Source organism: Aptenodytes forsteri, unplaced genomic scaffold, assembly GCF_000699145.1.
Source record: "Aptenodytes forsteri isolate BGI_AS27 unplaced genomic scaffold, ASM69914v1 Scaffold17, whole genome shotgun sequence".
In the NCBI taxonomy this organism is placed as follows: domain Eukaryota; kingdom Metazoa; phylum Chordata; class Aves; order Sphenisciformes; family Spheniscidae; genus Aptenodytes; species Aptenodytes forsteri.
The window spans coordinates 1,892,484-1,915,827 of record NW_008795027.1 but is presented as its reverse complement, the minus strand read 5'-3'; the positions used below and the strand labels follow the sequence as shown (position 1 = coordinate 1,915,827).

General features: G+C 40.0%; 1 protein-coding gene across 1 annotated transcript in view; it reads right to left on the bottom strand.

Moving 5' to 3' along the window:
* Positions 1-5,386: 5,386 nt before the first annotated feature.
* The window catches only part of TSPAN4 (tetraspanin 4), a 228,009-nt gene continuing 210,051 nt past the window's right edge, over positions 5,387-23,344 (bottom strand). Inside the window, exons 4-7 of the mRNA XM_009276020.1 lie at positions 21,787-21,888; positions 13,163-13,294; positions 11,368-11,451; positions 5,387-8,560 (exon numbers count right to left, since the gene is read on the bottom strand). Of these exons, the coding sequence (XP_009274295.1) occupies positions 8,492-8,560; positions 11,368-11,451; positions 13,163-13,294; positions 21,787-21,888 (387 nt within the window). The 3' untranslated portion in view covers positions 5,387-8,491. The remainder of the gene's footprint in view (positions 8,561-11,367; positions 11,452-13,162; positions 13,295-21,786; positions 21,889-23,344) is intronic.

Genomic DNA, 23,344 nt, shown 5'->3' with positions numbered 1-23,344 from the left:
ATTTGTAAATCCGTAATTCCTTCAGTTGGGCACAGGTCTGAGTTCACAATTTCTGTTCTTCCCCCAAAAGTAGGAGTATTTTCAACCATGAGGTTTCAAGACATTTCTGTTCTTGAGAGACCATGTAGTATAACTTAGCTGCTCACCAGGAGAATAGTCAAAGCACCTCTGGCTTCTAGAGAGAAATATTCCCGTTTCTCTTTCTAACATAGTGTGAAGAATTTTCCCAAAGAGCTTCACTTGTAGCTCCGTGCAACCTGCCTATTCAACTAATGCCAATGTGACTTTCAAATGGAATTAATATTGGTGCGAAGACAGTGGCCATTGGTGGGGAGGGAGGAGGGCTGTGCAGTGCTCTGAGGATTATAAAGAAGCTTTAGTGACTTTGACTGTCGTGAGCTATCTGTTATAGGCTCATAGAGTGAGAGGAGGGGTTCCAAGAAAGCACTAGAAGCAGCGCAGTGGTGAAGTGCTCTTTTCCTGGAGTACTTGCGAATGCTTCATCTTAACCGAGTTTGTAAGCAGCTTCAACTCCCTTGGGGGGAGGGTTCAATTCCTTGAGAAATGAGGGCCTGAAAATGAGAGAACTGAGAATTGCCTTTTTTTTTTCTTTTTGGTAGAAGTTATCTTGGACATTTAGGCTGCCACAGTACAAAATGCGGGGATGCATATGCTGCTCCAGTCACCTCAATAGCATGTGGATGCACTTGAGCATTTCAAAAGAACAGCAATGGCAACATTTCTCGGCTGAGGCATTTTTTTAGCTCAGTATTCTGGGTGCTTATTATCCAAGCTGAGATATAATATCAGAATCAGTTAATTGCATCTGTGGATGACACACTAACACTAAACAAGTTTCCAAGGTAAATTGGGTTAAAAGGAAAAAAAAATAATCCCCGCAGCATTAGTCTCTCTGGAGAATGCTAAACAACTAGTGACAGTTCTGCGTGATAACAGTGCTCATCTAGCCATTTGCAGGCTTGCATCAGGGAACTGAGGACACCGAGAGCAATTCAGATTTAGTCGCTAGTTAGGTCTATAACTAGGCTGACATGAGTTACTTGGTTACAGTACTCACTTTTCTCTGCTATGTAGGGACTATGGTCTCCTAACTCAGTGTCAAACCTGAACTTCCTAAAGCCATGTAAGATGTCTATCCTTGGGTACTTAAAGTTATAAAATACAAATAACTGAATCCCCTCTGCATTTGGCAGACTGGGACCTTGATTAACCAGGTATTCCTGTGTGCAGAACAGCAGATTTAAATGGTACAGTAGATGTGGAAGGGCTGGAACAGTGATGGGCTTAAGCTTTAGAGCCAAGGAAAGGTATTTGTGGAGGAGGGAGATGATGAGGTGCATCTGAACAGACTTTCACAAACCAGTTCCTGAAATCCCTTTATTTCTATAGTAATTTTTAGTATCTTCAGGATGAATGCTTTACACCTGAAACTCTTGTTGCTGTCCATATGGAAAAATAAACACATAAGCAATACACATTAACAGTTGGTTTTTATGCTATACTTTGTTTTATATAGATTTAATTATATACAGTTATATATTTTATTTTGTTGGCTGTGATTTGAACCATATTCTGTAATAGCAGTGCCATGTGAATGTAAGGGGAGGCTTATAGTGGATAAGGATCCCATCCTTTCAAGTTATTCTTGTAACCAAAAGTATGGGGAAGTCTCTCTTAAGCAATTCTGTAGTAACAAAGTGTTCTGCCTAAACAATTTCTGCATAGATACCAGGAAGTTATTTGAGAAAGCAGTTTAACTGATCAGCCATTTCTTCATTAAAAAACCATGTATTGCAAGATGACTTATAGGCCCTCTATGTAGCCATCTAACATGCACTGGTGTAGATTTGGTAGTGAATGCTTTCTGGCTGTTGGAGGGAGGAATGTAAACTAAGCTGTTCTTGCAGGTCAACAAAACCCATGATTTCTAGTGAACAGAATAACAGACAGTATTTCTATGGGGAAACAATTATTTCTATGGGGAAACAATTTTTTTTTTTTTTTTTTTTTTTTTTTTTTTTTTTTTTTTTTTTTTTTTTTTTTTTTTTTTTTTTTTTTTTTTTTTTTTTTTTTTTTAAAAAGAAAGCAAAGCCTAGGGTAAAATGACTTACAACTGATGGGATTTCAGAAAAACAGCCTTTCCAATAGCACTTGCCGGGTGAGTTAATAATGATAGATTCTTTATTTGTTTGGGTTTTTTAACATACGGGAAGGTAAAGAAACATAGGGCTCTGTACTTTGCACTTTTGATGTGTCAAGACAAAACTTTGGATGAAGTTTCATAGGCTACCCTTAAGTCTCTTTGAAAATATCGCCGTGTGGACAGAAAGTACTTTGTATTACACAGCTAGTATAATCAGCTAAGCCTGATATTCCCAGGTTGTGTTAAGTACATTTGAGAAAAATAGCAGGATGTCAGCTGAAATGCTAGGCTAGTTGTTGATTAAAATAGAAACACCTCTGTCTATGCCAACATGTAGTTCAAAAAGCAAAGACAACTGAACTAGGATAGCTGCTGGGTGAAGGTACACTGGGCTTAGTTTTTTGAAGCAATGGGATCTTGAAAATCAATAGCGTACTCTGTTACCTGGGTTTAAGCTTCATTATTAGTATTAGAAAGACAAATTAGGCTGTACAGTTAATACAGCTGCTCTGTGTCCATATATTTCTGTAAGAATCATTAAGTTGGCATTCCTGAAGTATAGAACCAATGGTGAATAAATGAAATTGAAAGGCAACATGTTAAAATCCATATAAGAAGGGTTCTTTTAAATGTATACAGCATGATGAAATTGTGAAATTCACTGGTACAATATAAGACTGAAGTGGAAAGTTTCACAAAGTCAGAAAGGGATTAAAGATAGATGTGGTTAATGAGACCATCTAGTGGTACACTTAACAGGATGAAGAAAATTCAAGTAAAATAAACGTGCCTACTGAATTGAGGGAGTTGTAAGAAACTTCCACCAAAGGTTTGGGTTATCCTTTATGAGGTTTCCTGCAACAACCTCTAAAACCTCTGGGTCTCCATTTTCAGGCCACGTCTACCCTTACACTTTCAACAGTATGCCTGTGGTAGTGTTTAGAATGCACCCAGTTTAGAGGCAATTTCACTTGCGAAGCTGTTTGACCTGGAGGGTACAATAAATTCTATTGAAAAAGGCAGGGTTAGACATGACTTCAGACAAGATACCTGGCTAACCAGACCTTTTTCTGATCTGACATAGTAGGCGTTCCTAGTTTTTCCATTTTAACGCAGTCTGGTGTTAATTTTATAAGCTTTTCTATGTAATTTCTGAATCTAAGCAATTACCTCAGAAAAAGAAAGTCCTTTTGTTTCAAAAATATCAGTAACAGACAAGTTCTAAACAGAAAATAATTGGTTTTGGGTCTAAGTATTTTGTTACACTGTAAACCTGATCTCCCAGTATTTTCTGAATTGTTATCAACTATCACATAATTTCAGGTTGCCCTTAAGAGGAAACAGAAAGGGGTGTAAATTTACCTGGGAATGGATAAGCCACTTATAGATTTATTTTGGGGGTTTTAAGGAAGGATGGGTCAAATCAAAGATAAGTAATGAGAAATGACAAAAAAGTATGCTGTGTATTTTTTTGTATTGCGTACTTACTGTGTGTGTGCACTTGCACACACACATCTTTGGGTTTGTATATACTCACTGTAGAGCTTGTAGTGTAGATGATTATAAAGAATACAAAAGACATTCTGTTGTAAACTTTAAAGAATATTTAATAACTTTTAAAAAATAAAATGTATATTTTTAAATTTTGTTCTTTATATGAATGCACAAAAATGTATCATTGTAGTTGCAGCAACAAAATCCAAAGAACTGAGGAGACCTGCCCACTGTGGTAAGATACCAGTGACAATCTAGGAGAATTCACAATGGAATCAAACAAGATTTCCCATGGCGAGTCCTGGCTTGTTTTCTTACTGTGAATTGTCTAACTCAGTATCTATGAGGATCATTCACACTTAGCAAGAATCCTTGCAGACAAAGTTAATAAAGAGTCTGGTTTTAAAATAAATGCCACAATCAACTGCTGGTTTCTGTTGCTTACCTTTGGTGCCACGTTTATAGCACAACAATGAAGCAAGGGCTAAGTGAATGGCTTCAACTTTCTCCATGCTAACAACCTCCTGTCCTGTCCTGTCTATGAACGGGGGAAGAGGCAGCGGGGAGCCACGTGCACTGAAAGACGTAACCAGTTCTTAATTAGTTTGTGAGAAGTGAGGCTTGGGTGGATTCGCACCCCAGCCATATTGCTGATGCAAGATAAAATATTTTTACAGCTTCTATGCGGTTCCTTCCTCTCCATATTATAAATAGCACAATGCTGCATTCAAATGGTAATTACTAAATGGAAGAATAAACCTTTAAGAGTTTATATTATTTGAGGGAACAAAGAAGTATTCATAGAACAGAAACTGGAGTGAATTTCAGTGATTGTGCGCTATAAGATGTGGAGCTAAATCTGTTGTACAAGCAATAAGATTTGGCTGCTACTGACAGTTACTGTACAGGAAAATAAACCATATTCTAATAAATATATATATACACATATATATATTATTATAATTGTGAAGATGAAAAGCCAGCAGTATACTGGACTGAATCCAAAAGCTAAATCCTGATGTTGCTGAATGCAGTAGGTCCAGCCATGTGCCCTGTGCCTTCACATCTTGTTATGAAGCAGAAAGAGCAAGGAATATAAATAAGGAGGGCTCTCCTTCAATGTCTTTTTTTCCTTTGGGTCTGTCTTTTGTTGAGTCCTTTAAATGTATTGAGTCCTCCTTCATGTTTAAAGATAAGAAGTGAAAATAATATAAAAGACTTTACTAAAAGTGACAAAACACTAATGGAAGCAATTGGAATGACTTCTGTGTTGCTCTGCATACATACGATATAAGCAGCCTTTTAAATGGGTATTATGTACTACAGGGTATTTATTTATAATCAACCAGCTCAACATGTAGTTTTATGCATAATATGGAACTTTTTTTTTAAAAAAAAAAGATTGTTGCTGTTACATATCACAAAATATTCTGACCTCGTCAGCAGAGAAAGGATGCAATGCTTTTAAAAAGAAAATATGGTAAGTCTGAGGCTTGTTATACATAGTGTGTTCAGAGGTTTGAAATTGGATTGTGCTGGTAATGCTTTAGGCACCATAACATCTGTTTGGCCTGTGTGAAGAGAGTTAATAACATCAAATATAGAAAATAGTCCAGTTCAAATTATAAACAAGTTGCAGTAGCACCTCAGTTGGTGGTGTAAGGGTAGTGTTTAAAAAAAGAATTATTAGCAGTAATGTGTGGTCTGGTGTGGGGGTGGGTTTTTTTTTTCCCTTTCTTTCTTTTCAGCAGTTAGTGCCATATGTTTCTGTTGCAGTGACTGGGATTTACAAAGTGAGTATTGCTTATACTCCCTATAGATATGTGTGTTTGAAAAGTGAGGCAGTTTATCTTGTTGTAAAGACACCTAAACTGTGGAAAATGTTTAGAGGGAACCACAAAGTGTGACTTGTCTTCAGTCTCTGTTTCTCATTTGTTTCTTTTGTAGGTTTAGCTGAAGTCTAGCAGTCTTCTCTAAGAGCTCAGCACATATTATTGGGAGACTCACAGAATGAGAATTTGTGATCTCTCCTCCCTATGCCACCATCAGGCAAATTGATGAGAGTTGCCCTCTGTGGGAGCTCTGTTGCACAATGGTTTGCTCTTATCAACTGAGCTATCATCAGCCTGCTGTCTCTGTTAATTTTTAATGGCAGGGATCACTACAAATAGACTTGTCTACCTTTTATCTTTCTTAAAAATCAATGTTTTAGTAATGTATTCATCACTCTGTTATGCTGCTTTTCAGCAGTGGAAACTCTGAGCTGTCAGCAGGAGCAGCTGTGTGTACAAACTATAAACCATGGCAAGAACTAATGGTACATCTAACCTGGAATCGTGTCTATGCAGGTGAGAAAGGAACAGAGTGGAGAGAAGGAAGGAACGAACTTACACCATCTTTCAAAGAGCAGGACTATTGACAGGTCAGCTGGGCTCAGGAAGCAGAGAGCATTGAGACCGTGGTGGTTGTAACACCAAGAGTAAGTCTCTTGCTTAGGCTACAGGGTGCCTGTGTGTGGACTACTCACTCAGTTTAACCTCTCTGTCTTGGGTCGAAGTCTGTTAACATTTGCCAAGGTTTGTTAGTGTGGCAGTAAAATCCTTTAGTGGTGGTGAGGTCGCTGTGATAGTGAGTGGGAATCCACATAAAATGCACACAAGTAATACATTACTTTGAACTTAGCCTGCACAGCTAAATGCCCCATGCTACAGAGGTTGATGCGTAAAGGTGGGGGGTAAGATTTTGGAAGATAATTGCTCTTTCACACACCAGACTGTCCTAAGCACTTCCCCACAAAACATGGAGTAGTTCGGGCCTGAGGGTGAGTAGACTGCAGGAAATTGGCAAAGAGGAGAAAAAAAAAAACAAAAACCCAAAACCTAAGCAGTGAGAGTGGTATTTGTCAATGGTGCAGGTCCAGGAAAAAAGTTATTTACAGGTGTTAAGGAGGTTGTTCAAGGCTGTGGGTTGGTGAGTCCAGCTTTACTGCTGGAAATTGCCTTTAAATCAAAGTAAGCAAAATGTCACTCAGCTGAGACCTGCTGTTGTAAGTACTAAAGGTACAGGGTAACTTTTTTTGCCTGAACTTGATGCATGCTTCTAGTCTGTCACAGTAGGATTGGCTGCATTGAGCTTTCTGGGAAAACAGGGCACCATGGTTGTGCCTCTGGTGTATTGTCAGTGGCTGAGAGGTCCTCAAAGGCTGGCTGCACGGAGCAGGCCAGCTGCACTGCTCTGTTTGCCTGTTCCCTGCTGTGTCCTTTCCATGGGGTGCTTCAGCTTCTCACTGTCACATGTGTGTTATCTGGGGCTGCTTGCTGATGGGGAATTGTTTGTTTGAATAATAGGAAACACCTGATTCTTAACCTCATCACTAGAAGCTATGCACAGAAGGGTACTACATAAATTACTTCAGTTACCAATGCAGGGTGGGGAAATGGGACAACTGGTGGTTGTTCTCTGGCTAAGGAGAGTTATGATTTTGATTTCTGCAAATTCCAGAAAGTGTGGGGCATATTCTAGCCAACAGCCAGGTGGAGGGAGATGGGTCTGAAAAACAGAACTGAGAGGTGACTCCCATTCTAACAAAGACTGATGTGTCTTGGCTGTTGTAAGCATGCAGCTGGAAAAAAAAAAAAAGCTAAGCATAAAAACATCTGAAGTCTTAACTCTGAGAAAAATAAGCAATGTGCAAAAGATTTTTCCTCAGCAAGGCAAACTCTATCATACTGGCAGATGATGATATCCCAAAGTAAATTAATGAAATGGTGACATTCAGGGAAGGAACAGCTGACAGCTTTGTACGGATCTTCAAGTGTGGAAATGAGTGATATTTTTTTGGCAGACTAACTTGAAACAGGGATGATAAATAAAACCATAGTAGAATGACAGAGAGAGCCCACTCACAAGTTGTTTACTGAAATGAAGATACAGCTGAAAGTAATTACTTGTTTCCCAGAGGTATAAGTGATAGTGCCTCCTACAAGAAATAATACTGGATTATTTCAGTTGGAATGTAAAATGGGATCGAAAGGTTCCCTCTTTCTGAGGTTAGATGCTGGGTATTTTCACCTCCTTTCAGACCAGTATGTGTATATGAATGTAATATATATTACATATACAGTCAACCATCTGTATGCCACTGGCAATTAGTAAGTGAGACAATGTCCAATATTGTTTTCCCTTAATAGCCAGATCTCACTGTACAGATTCAGATTAAAAGCCCGACTTTGCAGCGCATAAGATTAAAAATACTCCTTTAAAATAACATATTTCTGAAGATGATCCTCTCCTGGCTACAAAATCATCAAGACGCTTGGAGGCAGGGCTGCTTGATCTTGACATTTTAGCTGTGTACAAACTGTAGTAAAACTACAATTGCATTCAGTGCTAGCTACTCTGTACCTTCTTTCCATGCTGAAGAATACTCATTTTCTACACCCTCTCTTCCAGACCGTGAAATGCAGGAAGGCAACCTGGCAGGTTTTGCAGAGGTTGCCTCAGTGCAATCTTTTCCTAACATCGGTTTGCAGATCAGCCCCTCATAAGCAGCCTCCTTTGCCTTGCCATAGGCCATGGAAAAGGAACCATTGCTCTTTGGAGGTTTTCTTCTGTTTAAAGACAAGGCTGCTTCTTACCTGTGCCAGTTCAAGTACTGACTTTTTCTTTTCTTCCTCCTTCAGTAAAGTGGGGTGATTCACAAAATCTTCAGAAAGATAGCATTATACACAGGTTATAGTACAAAGGGGGGGTGGGGGCGGAGACATGAATGAGCATGAAGGAGATTTCTCCTGTGTCCTTTGGAGGAGGAGCAGAAAGATTGGGAATGGTATCCTATGCACAGTAGGTGTCTGCCTTGACTACCTGACAGTACATGGTCATTGCAAAGGTGAGTCCGAGAATCTAAAAGAAAAAACAAAAACCCAATCAATCGTTTTTCAGTAAGTAAAAAAAAAACCCTATTTATTGGGGGGGGAAAAAAAAGAGAGAAAAGCATGCTTACACTGGTTTTGTTCACACACAGGAAGACACACCACATACTGCTTTTCCTGCCGGTTCATGTCCTTGTTGTGTTCCTAGTTTCTGTCTGTCTTTTGTCCTTATCTGTATTGCTGTTCTACAGAATGAACAATGAGAGCACGGGAGAGTTGATTTCTCCACGAAAAGCAGCCACCAGATACTCGGAAGAGGTATATTGAAAAGAAATGTTTGGATGTCTTTTGCTTGAAAATATTTTATAGTAGCAACCCACAGCTGTGGGGCTATCTCTGTAGCTATTGCTTTGAAAGACAATCAGGTTCATCCTTGACCCAAAGGATGCTGTGGTTTGCTTGACTGTACATTACTTTTCCAAGCGTATGTGTGCAGAGATTCCTGTGGGGGAATCACTGGAGCCTGTCCATGCATTAATCATAACCATCAATGCCTCATCAACAATGTATGTGTCTTTCTAGTCAGCCTATTCAAGAGAAGCAGCAGGGAGGTGGTGGTTCTTCTCCCAGCCCAACTACTGACCTGCTGTGCTGCCTCTGGTACATTACTTGATCAGAAAAGGGGATGGGGAAGAAAGTCTTATTTTCCTTGCAGTTGAAGTACTTACATGAACGTACTAAGTGGTTGTTACTATTCCTTTGCAACACCATTGTAAAAATTGTCATTGAAATAAAGGTTTGCCAGGTAGAATTCATACAAAAAAAATTCTATTTTAAGCACTTAATTTGACCATTTCAAATTTAGTCTTTACATGAAGAGTAGTTCCTGTTAATGAGCATTTTGAAAGAGTATGTGAGTAACACACATACTACTTTATAAATAACAGCTTTACAAACATTGTTTTTTCTTTATCTTCATTTCCCATTCTTCCATGGTGAAATAAGATTGTTAGGCTTTAGTGTGCTGTTTTATAGTAAGCATGTGCCTTTTGGAAGTATCCCCTGAACACTGCCTTCTACTTCCTAGCAAAGGAACACCTTCAGGGACACTGCATAATAAAACCTCAGTGGCTGAATTTGTTTTATAATTTCAAGCATGCATGATGAAGATTCTTCTGCCACGTGTGCTGTATGTCTTTCAAGTTGTGTCACTGTATGATTCTAACGATAAGATTTTTAACATGAAAAACAAGCTGTCACATGCTTAGGGCTGGAACAACACTGTAACAGCAACAACAGAGGGAGCCCAGTTCATTTCAGGTGACAGTGCGTCAAAAGTTTTCTCATCAATTAAATTCAGTCACATAGTGCAGCTGGAAGACAGACTAAAGATGTTTTGTGTTCTGAGGTGTTTTCTCTGTATTTCACAGCATTTACTGGGAATATTACATTGTCTGAAGTGTTTTCTCCCATGCAAACTAGTAATTTCTTTCTGTCAGAAAGATAGTAGTCTCTTAAATACCCTCTGTATAATCAAAGTCTGTGAGAAGGACTCTGACATGGGCTGCTGGTTTTTAATGTATCTTTTAAAGACTCCCTGAATGCTGAATAGATGTTCAGAAGCTGTTTTTTTAAATATGGTAATATATTAACAACAGTCTTTCTTACATTGTCTCTCTGTCATATGATCTTGTTGTGCTTATCTTTTTTCCTAAGCATATCCGCTTACTATACTGGAAAACAAAAACCAAAACTCTACTGAATTTGGGCCCACAAGGAGTCAGGCGTTTGCATTAATAAGTTGCAGCCAATATGTGACATATGAGAGAGTAAGATACATGCCATTCTGCCTGATCTGACATTAGTGTGAATATGAGTGGAATTCTGATCCCAGGCTCTCTCTTGCTGCTGGTAGTGGTACATCATGCAAAATTAAAAAAAAAAACGGTTAAGCTGGAGTTACATGGTATTAATTAGCTTAGTGATGCCATCCTTTGCTTATATGTTGAGTGTGAGAGAGCGGTGGAGCTGGAAATTAAAGCTCCATCTTCACTGCATTCAGGAATGTGACTTTGGGCCATAAATGGAGGGCTGACATACAGCTGAAACAGCCTGAGCTCCAGCACAGCTTTCACCTGTGTATCCTCAGGCTAAGGTTTGTGCCATTGGGGCTATGCTATGGCCACAACCATGGCAAGCCGGATTAAAGACACAGGTATGTAAGAGACAAGGTACTACACTGATGACTGATTCTTCTCTGACCAAAGTTATGCTGGAAATAACTGCAGGTCAAAAATCTGATAGGCAAGTCTATGCTAATCTTACCTACCTCGTTTCCCTGCAATTAATAGAAAAGCAGCATGGTTTTATTGGCAAGGCTGAGTAGTGGTAACAACATGCCAACTTGTAACTTACCCTAGGACTGAGGATAGGGTTGAAGACTTAAGCTACCTTTAGGCTAGTCTGAAGGTAGATACTTAGCCTAAGTGGATGGTCCTCTCTGGAGAATTACTGGACAAACACAGGTACCCTAAAAGGCAAAATTCACCCTACCCTGACTAGGCTTCCGTCTTTGGATGACGAGAACTACCTCTCTACTGAGTCTAGTCTAAGCCTTAGATAAACCAGTTGGTAAAGCGCCTGTTCTTTGCAGTGCATCATAAAACAGAAAATGTGTGCAGTATTTTAACTAAATTAAACATAAAAGACAAATCCTGCAGAGTTTTACTCTAACATGCAAAATTTTGAATTATTAAAACAGCCTGGGGCAGAGTATATCTGGATCTATGGTTACTTGTTATGATTAATTAGGATTTGAAAACTGATATTAAACTGTACCTGCACCATAGCTGTGCACAATCCAAAGATTCCCACTGCTAGTAAGTTTTCCTGGAGCCATATTTTCACTGTTTCATAGCAAGGCTGGAAAAAACCCAGAATATTGTATTAGCCATAAACACACAGCTCTACGCCCCGGGAATATACAGACAGAAAAGAGCCAGATCAGACTAAGCTGCTTGGTAGCCTGGACTATCATTTCAGCATTGGAGCAACTACCGTGTATTTCTGGGTTGAAGCTTGAACATAGAGTACTAATTGTAATGACACAAAAAAAGTGCACCTGCAAAATGCTGCATGAGCACTGCTCCATATAAATTGGGCCAGTAAATTTAAAACAAGTAGTGGATCTGGGTCCTCATTGACTTCTAGAAACCAACTAGAAGCAGTTAGAAGTTCAGAATGAGCCTTTAATTTTCTCCATGTTTCAGGAAAACAAATATTTATTATATATAGGTATATCAAACCCAAAAGTTCTAGTGAGAGCTGGTCAGTAGCCACTCCTGCTGCACATGGGCCCATTTCATACCATTTTTCCATCATTTCAAATTGCAGTATGGACGCTTCTCCATTATTTTCTTCGTGTTTTAAATTCTGCAGTAGCTGTAACCTCATGCTCCTGGCCCAGCTTTGGGGAGGGTGGAATTGGCCCAAGTGAAACCTTTCTTTAAATAATGTGTAAATAATAAATAATGTCTGTAAGACAACCTTGTGCAGAAATTGTGCCCTCTGTCTTGTAAATGTACATGGCCAAGAATCATTCAGTCTTCAGTTAGTGGCTTTCACATATGTATAAAGGAAAAACTATTAATGCCCACCAGAAGACATGGTGTTAACCTGCACTGATCTTCTTTAAATAAGTCCTTAAATTCAAAATTTGACTTGGAGCTACTCAAGAGGTAGAAGGGTTGGATTTTGAATGTTTGGTTGGAACTCAGCCTCTGCCAGTGCCAGTCCATGCATATCAAATCTCACTAGAAAGTGGCCAAGAGAGCTTTACTCATTGTCTTCACAAACCATTAGAACAGCAAAACTTTCTTATAATTCCACTTCATCAAATGGCCTTACTCCACACCTCTCCTGGGTAATTGCAGTACCTGTAATTAGCACAAAGAATTGCTGAGCTAATTTCATTGAAGAATTTAAGCTCTGACTATCTGCTCTGGAAAGATCTTGCTGAGGACATTGTAGGGAAATTAGCCCATGGAGTTTTGAATTTGGTTACAGGCAAGCGCAGAAACTCATTGCAAAAAAAAAAATGCTACTAGCAATTCAGTGGAACAGTTCCCACTCTCCTACTGTGCAGTGGAAGCCCCTGAACTAGGGTTCCTGGCAGGAGCAGAGCAGTCCAGGCTCACACAGTCCTCTTGCCTCATGACTGCCTGGGCCACGATAAGCTATGGCTGCTGCTCCAGGGCTTGTGCTATGTGTGTGGATAAGCCATTTGCCTTTATCTCTACCTGACTCCAGTAGGTGGGACATTAAAAGGATAATCCTGTTACTTCCTAGCTAGGTCTAGCTAGACTGTGCTCCAGATCAGTGTTGGAAGGTACTTTTGTCTGCAATGTGAAACAACAGCTTGGAGCCTACTGAAAGGAAAGCCTTCAGCTCGTAAAAATAATTAAATTGGTAGTTTCATTGGAGGTCAAAAGCCACAGCTCAACATGAGCCTTCTGAAACTACCTGATTAAAGATGAGTAAGGGTACAAAACACCTTATCATCTATATATAGCCCTGCAAATGACTAGCTGCCGGCCCTTCACCTGGGTTGCAAGGCAGCTGCTGAGCTACTCACTGCTTTCCACCAGGTCCCTGGGGAATGGAGTCCACAGTTCTCACTGAATTCTAAGCAGCAGGAGTCTGGCACCCGGGTTGTATTGTACACCTCAAACCAGTCAGTGTAGTTGGAGACTCCACAGCATCTGAACTGGAAAAAGAAGAGCCGAGACGATACCGTAAGTATGATCTGTCACTGACTTCTGTGCATTCTGACTTCTGCCTCTGAGTTGGACATTCAGTACATTTCGATTACACCAGCAGAGGCTTGAAATTTTAAAGAAATACAGTATTATTTCCTGAGCTTTACCCAAATAGATCCTCCACACACACTCTTTTATTATGTTTAAATATGGTCTTGCATGTAGCTATGTTGATACAAGAAGCAAAGGCACCTACTTGCAGTGGCAGGACACTGCAGGAGCTGAAGCAGGACAACCCCAGCCAAGTACTGAGGTTAAGAGTTGATGTGATTGAGCAGGATTATAACAATCGTTTGCAGCTTGTTGCCAGGAAAAAAAAAAATATTTAAGACACAGATACAGCACCCAGGAGATGAAGCTACTGGGATCTCTACCGCACACTACTTCTGAAATCATGATTGAAGTTAACAAGGCAAATTTCTCTCTAACCTGTTAATTACTGATCACCTTTGAAAGTCTTAGTAAAAGATGGATTTCCTCCTCTTCTCTCTTTGGTGCAGTTCCTTAATGTCATCATCTGATGCTGCTAAACAGCGGTGCTTTAAGTGTCTGCATTAACTGTCTGCATATGACGACATATGTTAATGACTAACATTGCTAAACATATTTAGCAATGTTAGTGCTAAATCAGAAGGTTTGACTTTGGTAGCGGGATGAAAGGTATAGGAAATATACATAGTACAAGGAATGGCTCTGTGACCATCTTCCCCCTCTGGGAACTCGTATATTCCTGTGATACAAAATAAGCTAAGACTCATTACCATATAGATGTATACACCATCTGCCACTCCTATGTGAACTCACAAGTATGAATTCGTCGGTATTTAGACAGTTTACCACTAATGAGTAAAACAAGATGACATTGGGCTGCAGAACTGCTCTCTGCTATTGCCAGTACTTCACGCTTTTTCAAGGCTATGCCAGCCTACTTAGCCCCAAAATAATGACTTGCCAAGATCTTATTTTTTAAGTGTGATTTTATATAAGCCTGTACAGTATTTTTTGCATCCCTATAGAGACCGTTCCTCTTGTTTCTGATAGACTCATAATCATGCAGATGTCTGCATCACCAGGACCAAGGACCTAATTCAGATCCCGATGTTTACACTGGGCTAAGGGAGAGTTTTCCATATATATATATAATAGTTGTAGAGTCTATGGGCACAGAGGGCTGAGTGTTGAAGTCTTGCTGCACACACAAGATCTGCCATTCGAGACCAATAGAGGGCAGAGGTGTCACGCATTGCCTCACACATCATACAATGCTTCAAGCACACACATAAAAGTAGTCCATGATAGAGAGGTTTCAGTGCTCACAGCACTGGTTTTCTTCTGCCAAGCAAAAGTCAGAAATCTTTCCCAGACTAACATCTATCCCCCCAAGGTTCTGCTCAGAATTCTGATTTGGCTCATGGCAGGAATCAATCCTTAGCTTGCAACTGTTTGATTTGTGAGTTTACAGGCTTCATTTTGTACAAACCAACTTGAAAGTAAAAAAAGTTTGTGACTTTCTTTTTTTCCTCTGTGTTCCTTAACATAAGACAGGAGCTCTGTGCGTAACAGGTCCCAAAAGCGGATAGGAGCGGCATGGAACACATGGCATGTATTTGAGGAAAGCTGGTTTATCTGGAAATCTAACAAGAAGGTCTTGCAGGCTGTCATCGTTAGAGTCAGGAGGCAGCTCTTTGATAGACAGTGAGAAATGACAGCTTGTAAATAGCAAGCCTTGAAAACGTGGCTCATCTGTGATGTAGAAAGTGCAACAGTAAGGGCTGACATTTGAGTGATGTTCTGGCCAAACACAAGTGACACAAGTTTGCATAAATTGGGACTAGACCCCTTTTCCCCATAATATTGCATGTCTGAGGGTGTCAAAGTCTGACAGAATAAGGAGATGAAGTACACGTTTTGTAGTTAAGGGCTCACTAACAGGTTGAGGACAGCTGTTCCTATGGAGCCTGTGAAGCAGAAGGTAGCTAGGCCATGATCTAGGGTTGGGACTCCAAAGAGTAAAAACTTCCTGGTAAGCCAGAAGGTAGAAATAGGAGGACATGCAGTTGCAAAGACAAGCTGCAGTTGGACACACATTGCGTGCCCACGCAGATCCTCTGTGTATCATACAAGAGCAGAGGATTAAATATTGATACTTGCCTGCCACTGCTGGCAGACAAGGCAGTCCCAGCAATGGGAGAAAGGGCTAAGAAAAGATCAAGGGTAAAAAAAGACTGAAGTAGCATGAGGATCAATAGTCTTGGGACTGGAAGAAATAATGTCTGGAACTATAACTGGAAGAGATGTCATGTCTTTGGAAGACAAATGAAAGATGAGCAATGGTATTAAGCAGTGGATTATGCACAATCCTAAAGGAGAGGAGGTGACGAACACAGAAGAGTACTAACTCCACAGAGACCAGAGAGTGCACGAGCAAGTGAGCGAGCAGTGTTCAATGAAGACCAAGTCCAGTGAATGGTATCTCTAGGGAGCAGAGACACTGACCCATGGCAGTAGGTCAAAGAGGCAAGAACAGGGAAACAGGCAGCAGTGGGATTGAATGGGTCACTAGTATAGATTCAGCAAAGGAGTCCAGGTAGTAGCCAAAAAGCTACAATAAGCTGAGAGCTCAGTACATTCAGAGACTTCATTATGGAGGCTCAAGTAGAGAAGAGAGAGCGGGGGAGTGATTTGGGATCATGTGACAAGTGACTGATTTATCCTGTGTGCATGAAGCTGAATGATAAGTAGCCAAATTGTTGAGGGAGATGAGGGACTATTAGAAGAAAGGGGAATATTGAGAACAAAGAGCAAAATAAGATTTTTTTAGAGTCCTCTTAGATTTGAGATCAATGTTCTCTTTTTTAAAATTTACAAGGTTTCTGAGCAAGGATAGTTGGAGACAGTCCTACACTTGGAGGATGGAGAAAGCTCAGGTCACACAAAGGATAATTTCTGTCACCAGCAGTTTGTTGTAGCCAGTTACACCAGACTTCATGTTCTTCCACAAAGGCTGATGTTCTGTCAATGCCAGAAAGTAAAACTGCCTGACTGTCATGAAGCAATTGCAGCCTTGATTCTTGCTACAACCACATTCATTTTTTGGTCATATTTACAGTCCTGTCTTGTTCCCTTCAGTAGTGAAGTGATAAAATTAGATGAGGTTGCCTAATTGATTAGTTCTGTTCCTAGTTTCAACAGGGAACAATACACATGTTTTTTAGAAACAAATACAAACTAACAGTGCTTATTTTGGGGTACCCAGACTGAACACACTTTAAAAGGGGGTAATATCTGTTAAAAATGTCAGCTACTGTCTTGAATAGCAGTAACTTTAAGACACCTTGACTTGGACACCTCAGGTCACTTGATTCTAGGGCTTGCAGGTGTGAAGCAGCATGCATGATTAGATGCAATTGTACCTGCCCACACGAACAAATGCATAAGGTGACAATTGGGTAGTAGTTCTGGGGACACTCGTACAGTGTTAGGCAGAGTTGCTGAAAGAAGCAAAAGGTTGTCAAATGCCTCTGAGTATCTAAGCTCCTGCTGCTGAACTTTTCCAGGAATACTGACAATACGCTGCTGTTTGCTTCACATGTTTCATGTGGGAGGCTCTGTCTCCTGAGATGTCAAAACACATTTTTTCCTTCCTTTGTTAGAGACTTATATCACTCCCCTGTTGATTACCCGTGGGGTTCTGAAGCGGTTTGTCAGTTCCCAAGAGCTCAGGACACGCAGGGGCTGCTCAACACAGTGATGCAGTCAAAGGTCATACTGCTGAGGAGTGCTTTTCCCAGCCAAGCAGCACCGAACAGCACTGAGGTCTCTCTGCTGTATTTATGGAACGCAACGCTGCTTGCAAATAGCTTAATTTTTGTGTTAACATGGGGTATCTAGGGCTGGTAATTAATGTTAAACACGAAGTTTCTATCTTAAATAGAAATGTTAAGGAATTAGATTCTTGTATGTACTTTACAGGCAATCCCAGTATTGAAGGCTAAGTAGGCCTTACTTTCTTTGCCAAATTCCTGCAAAATCACCCAGGCTGGGATAGGGTTCATGAAGATAAACAGACACCCAATCCTTGTTGCAGACATTCCTGGTTTTCTGGGTTTGTGAATGTGACAAGAGCTAGGGACAAGGTAGGGTGCCTTTTATATGCCTTTTTCCTCCATCACTGTAAAAAGTGGTGAATAAGATAGTTTTACTCTAAAATCATGTTTAATGGGTGGTTTGGATTACTTCAGCAGTAATCCTGAAGCATGGTTTGATCTAACAGAATCAGTGACTGGGGTAGAGGGAGGTGGGTCAAATTTTGTTCTCAGTTACAGTGGTCTAAATAGACATGAAAGGCATTACACAGCAGTAAAAGTGAGCTGAATTTGCTCACTTTAGTGAAGCTAATGCATTTTCTGCATGCCTCTCAAATTACTGCCGGTTAGTTAAAAGGAGAAGTGTTCAAATATTGATCACAAAGATGTTGGGGATAAAGCAACATTTTAAAAATTAATGCCTATTTCTCATTTCCTTATGATCTCCACCTTTAACGTTAACCAGTCCTGGTTGATAAGGAGTGTAATGCAGTTCAGGGTAACTTACATCCTAAACTATTAGAATTTTAGTCATGTTTAAAATCAGTTTGTAAGCTTTCGTGGTCTTCAGTCACAACACACAAAAGTCACCTGCTTGTGTTTCTGATCCTTTTAAGGTTTGAAACTCTATTGAGAAAGTCTGTGAGTATGGTTAGCTGAAGATATTAAAAAGAAATCAATAAAATGTTCTAATTTGAAACAGCTCCCTGACCTAGGGGCTTAATACGACTGCAGAATGAGTCTAGTGCTTTTCCTCTAACATGTGTTGCACGTATGCAGCTCAACCCAACTCCTTTATCGGTAATCTGAACAGATCAGTCATGGACCAAAACTGCAACTTCCTCCTTAAAGACGGGCCTGATGGACCCTGCTTTTTCCTTGTTCCTAGTTACTTAGGAATTGTATGCTTCTGTTAAAAAGAGGAAAACCATTTCTTAAGGCACAAAGGCTTCAGAGGAGAAAGCCCCCCAAAAAAGGTGCTCAGGCCTTTCACACTTGAAGAAGAAATACAGTAATCACCACTCACAAGTCACTGTATGCGCACTGGGTATCCATACTCTCAGTCAAAACTCCCCTCTGATTTGTGATTGGCCAGGCCCACAGAAATCAAATGCCATCTAAATGTGGTTCTGTTTCTGGAAACACTTTTTTTCCCCTTCTTTAAGCAAAAGTTGCCATACACAGTCGTACTTAGTGAACTCAGGGTGGGGATGGTCTCTATCTAAGCTAATAGCAGGAGAAATTAAGAACTATGCCAGAGCTTAGATCCCTCGTGTCTGAGCCTACTACTTTAACCACGGTGCCATCCTTCTGCTCAAGCTCTGAAAAATACTTTTGCAAAGAAAGGAGTGTGAATGCAGAGAGGACAAGGTAGAAGGACTCATTATTTCTGTTACTGTCATGTTTTTTACCTGTCATGCTTTCTTCTGAGGCTGCTGTTCTCCATCCATGTACAGACATGGCCCATAGCTCAACTGATGACTGATGTCTACTGGCCCCATTAGAAAAGTCAGTGCTGAGACATTGTCCTATATGGTAACGTGGTTAGCTCTAATGTGGGGTTTTTTTGAGAGCTGTCTCTTAGGAACCAGAATGCAAACAGCAAGCCTGGGCTGGGACTTCCCTTTCAGAAAGTCCCCTGTATTGCCCTAATCCTCCTATCAGTGATTACACTCTACTGATTAGGGATGTAAGGGATAACGATTATTACTGAACACAAAAAGTAATACTTGGCATTTACATAGCGCTATTCAAATGCAAAGTGTTTTACATAATTAACCATGCTGGGATTGCCTTCGCTGCACCACTGCAATAGTCTATTCCTAAATAGTTTTGAAAGATACATGTGAAAACCAATTATGCAGAGCAGTAAAAATGGATCTGTGGGAGCTCTTTGCTTTTCTCCTCAGTGCCCAGCATGGGGAGCATGGAGACTTTAACACTATGGTACTGTCAAGACAGTGCATGGTAATTTCATAGTTGCCATGTTAGAAAAGAGAGTGATGTAACATGACTGTACATGGCTTGCGAGATGGCACTTTCCTATTACCTTTTAGGCCCCTAAGACCTAGCTAACATTAGTTTCATCTGAAACTTATAAGACACTCTTTAAACTGTAATAAGCTTCAAGGCCAAAGGAATCATTAAGACAATTGAGCATGATCTGTAGCACTACACAGACCACAGACTATTGTGTCCTGCCTCAAACCCAAGCTTGTCACTGAACAAGACCATTTCTTTTAGACAAAAAACCCTGTCGAGTTCAGAGAAAAAGACTGCACCATCCTGCTGTACAATGGCATCCTACCATCAGATATCTGTATCTTGAGTTTTTAGCTCTTGGATCAATTATAGAGCCCTTTTCTTCCAAAAGCCTCTTCCCTTCCTGCTCTCTTTTTAACGACTGCAATCACATCACTACTTCATCTTTTCCCGGTTATATAAAGCTTTTAAAATTTCTCACCATAATGTAAATTCTCATTATTCTTTTACATCTTTTCTGAATCCAATCCAACTTGTGAACATCTTGAAAAAATGTGACTAGGTGAACTAGACATAGTATGTATTGTTACACTTATTTTACAGAAAGGGGAGCAGAAGCATGGGGTTTATATCCCATAAGTCCTCCAAATAATGCTTTTTCCCCCACCTTTGCTATATGCTTTTAACAGTTCTTGGTGTGTCACTGAAACCAGATTAATATTTACTGCAAACATATTATTAGTAATTTTTACTACACTTTTAATAAGCAGAGTTAAGTTAGTGTAAAAGAGTAAAACTTCTAATATTGTTTGATATAAGCAATGATATTAAAAATTTTATCTGTTTTTCACATGGCTTACTCTTGGGCTAGCACCACAAAATGCATTTCTCTTGTCAGTAATTGATGCCTTCTCATATTTGATCATAGTATTGGAAGAGAAAAATATTAAAAATATTGCAAGATGCTGAGGCCTTTTAAAGGTAACCGAAAGTACCTTCCACATGCAGTTTTTAGGGTGCAGGACTGGAAAGCTTATTAGCTTGTTTGCTGGACCTGAGCTGTTTGTCTTTCACACACAGTACCGTTGCTGTCAACCTACTGCACTCAATACAGACAGCTCCCGCAGCCCCAAAGATGCACATGGAATTTGGCCAACCAGTTCTTTTGCTCTGCTAGTGACCCAAAATTTTTAATTTCTCAGACCTTTTCCCTTAGTAGCCTGCCGCTCCTGTTATCTTATATTGTACAGAAGAGTTACATGTGAATCTTGACACTACCAGACTGAAAGATGTTCGGGATTTCAGCCTAAATGGCAACAGAGGAAGTAAAAGCTAAATGAGCAGGTTTATCGTATCAGAATGTGGTAGGTAGCCCATTCATCATCTCAAATAGTTCATGTAACCTTGGAAGCATTGGGAGAGGTTATCATCTTTGGCCGATTTAAGACATCAGCGGCAAGACTAAAGCCCTGCCTGTCTGTACCATGCTAGCACCTCTGAAGGAGAAATTGAGAAAGCTATACAAGATTTTTTGAGTGAAGCCGAGGCAGTACAAGTGTTTCTTCCTAAAGCAGAATAAAAGTTTCCTGATTCAAGAAGCAGAGAAAATCAAATCAGAAAGATCACCCCCAAGAGAACTGATTGAACTGAATATGAAAAGAGAAGGACAGAGCTAATAAACCTGAACTGTTAGTGATGGTGTTTCCTCAGCAAGCCAGACAAGGACAAAAGGAGGGAGCCAGCTATAGTGTTCACTAGTCTTTATGAGACAAACACTGGCAGAGTGCTGTCAGAGTGTCAGAAGGATGCAACAGCGGTGGCAACACAGCAAAAAGCATTCCCAGCCCATCTGTGATGGAGAATGATTGAATTCTGCTGGGAAAAATGTACTGACTGCAGGAGGAGGTTGTAAATACCATGGCCAGTTTCCATTTTGACTACACTAGTGGAAACCAACAATAGCAACGAAAGGAGACAGGACAAAAATGAAAAGGGGTTGGAAGTGGTTCTTTGTTATTAACGCTATTACTCTTCATTCCAACATAAGCTGTCCCTTTGACTTTAAAGAGAAGGTACTGCTTGTTTCCTGTCTGACCATCTCCTTCACTCTCTGCACAGCACAGAACTATATGATATCTAGGCATCAACACAATATAAATTTTTAAAAGAAATAAGCTATCCTGGTCAAAGGAGAAATAAATAAAAAATACCATTTGTTACAAAAAGCAGAGAATTTGGTTGCTAATGTGCTGACTAGGTGGGAGGAAGAGATTGGCTTGGGATCTGGAGGTTTAATTAGGTTCACACCCACAACATGCTGTAACAGAACCCAGAGGGTAGAGAGGAAGAAAAAAAAAGCAGCTCAGACTTACATCTGTTTGAATGATGCTCCATGCATTAGTTAGGCCAATATTTCCATCTGTCCCATACAAATGAAGCCCTTTCTTCAGATCCCGCTGAGCATACTTGTCAATCTAAAACCAACAACAAAAGACACAAAACTCAAAATTTTCTGAGTACCACATTTCAGAATGAAAGTGCACGGAGCAGGGAGATGTTGGACAACAGTCCTATACTGAAATGAATAAAAAGTTAACCAACATTTCCTAAAGCCTTTCGCCAGTAGAGCTGGTATCTATTACAGGTATCTGCATTTTGTAAAGAACATGAGGAGTTCCTGTTCTGAGTTAATGTTCATGTTTTCCATCACAGACTTCCAGAACATCTTTTCCCTTCTCACTTAACCACCAAAGTACTATAGAGAGACTGGATTGTGTTTAATCACTCATTTTTTGCAAATGAGGCCTATATATGAAAACATTCATCTACCCACAGCATTTCCTTTTAGCTTAATATCTTTAATTGTGACCAAGTACCCCTCAGCATCTTCCATACGCTTCCTGGGAGACCAACAGCGGCATTAACATCTGAATTGTGTTCATTATATCTGCCAGGGTATCCCACTTCTTACAGCAGGATGGACATAGTTATATTGAAGCATCAGGGAATGAGCTATCCAAAATTCAGGACAGAGAGGATTTAAGAATTTAGTTACTAAATGGAGCTGCTCTTAAATAAATGCATTTTTGTTGATTTAATGAAAGTACAAAGTTCTGCTTTAGAGACTTTTGCAATTGAAGATGGTAGTTTCTTATTGAGAGTCTCTGCTGGTAAAGCAGGCTATTGTTGGATCCACTGGTCACCACCAGGTAGTATCCAAAAGGATTACAAGTGCATCTCTCCCATTTTAACCATACATACACATTTCTACAGAATCAAGCAAACACAAAAAAGGAAGTAAATAATAAATGGATATTCACGGTTTAACCTGATTTTTCTGTTGTAAATGAAAAGCACTGAATAGTGCTGCTCAAATACGCCCGTACATTCCCCCCTCCCCTGGGTGCTTGTCAATGTTAGTGGTCTGTTCAACACCAGAGGTATAGCAAGAAGGGTGAGCAGACCTGTCCCATTTTCTTCTCCATCAATCTGCTATAAATCTGACTGCAAAACACAGTGCCACTCTGAGATCTTTCTGCTACAACAGTCAAAAAGAAAACCAAAATTAAATTCACAACTTGCTTCATGGGGACAGTCTAAGTTAATACATACTCTCTTCCATATTGGACAACAGACAGACATGGTGTATTCTCTAGCGATTGCCCCTCTGACACTAGTCATTCCAGCTGAGAGGGGTCTAAAATGAAGTAACCAATGCTAGTTTTGAGTTAACAGAGGGAACAAAGGTCTTCTGTTTCTACCATACATTTGGAGTTTCCTTCTGCTTTGTTCAGTCAGAATTGTTTTCATTTGCTCCTGGGAAAAAAACTGGATGCAAAGTATCTTCCACAGTGTAAAAGAGGAATTTTCAACCCACTACATCATAATTACTACGGGGTAAATGTAAAGTTACTCAACAATATGACTCCA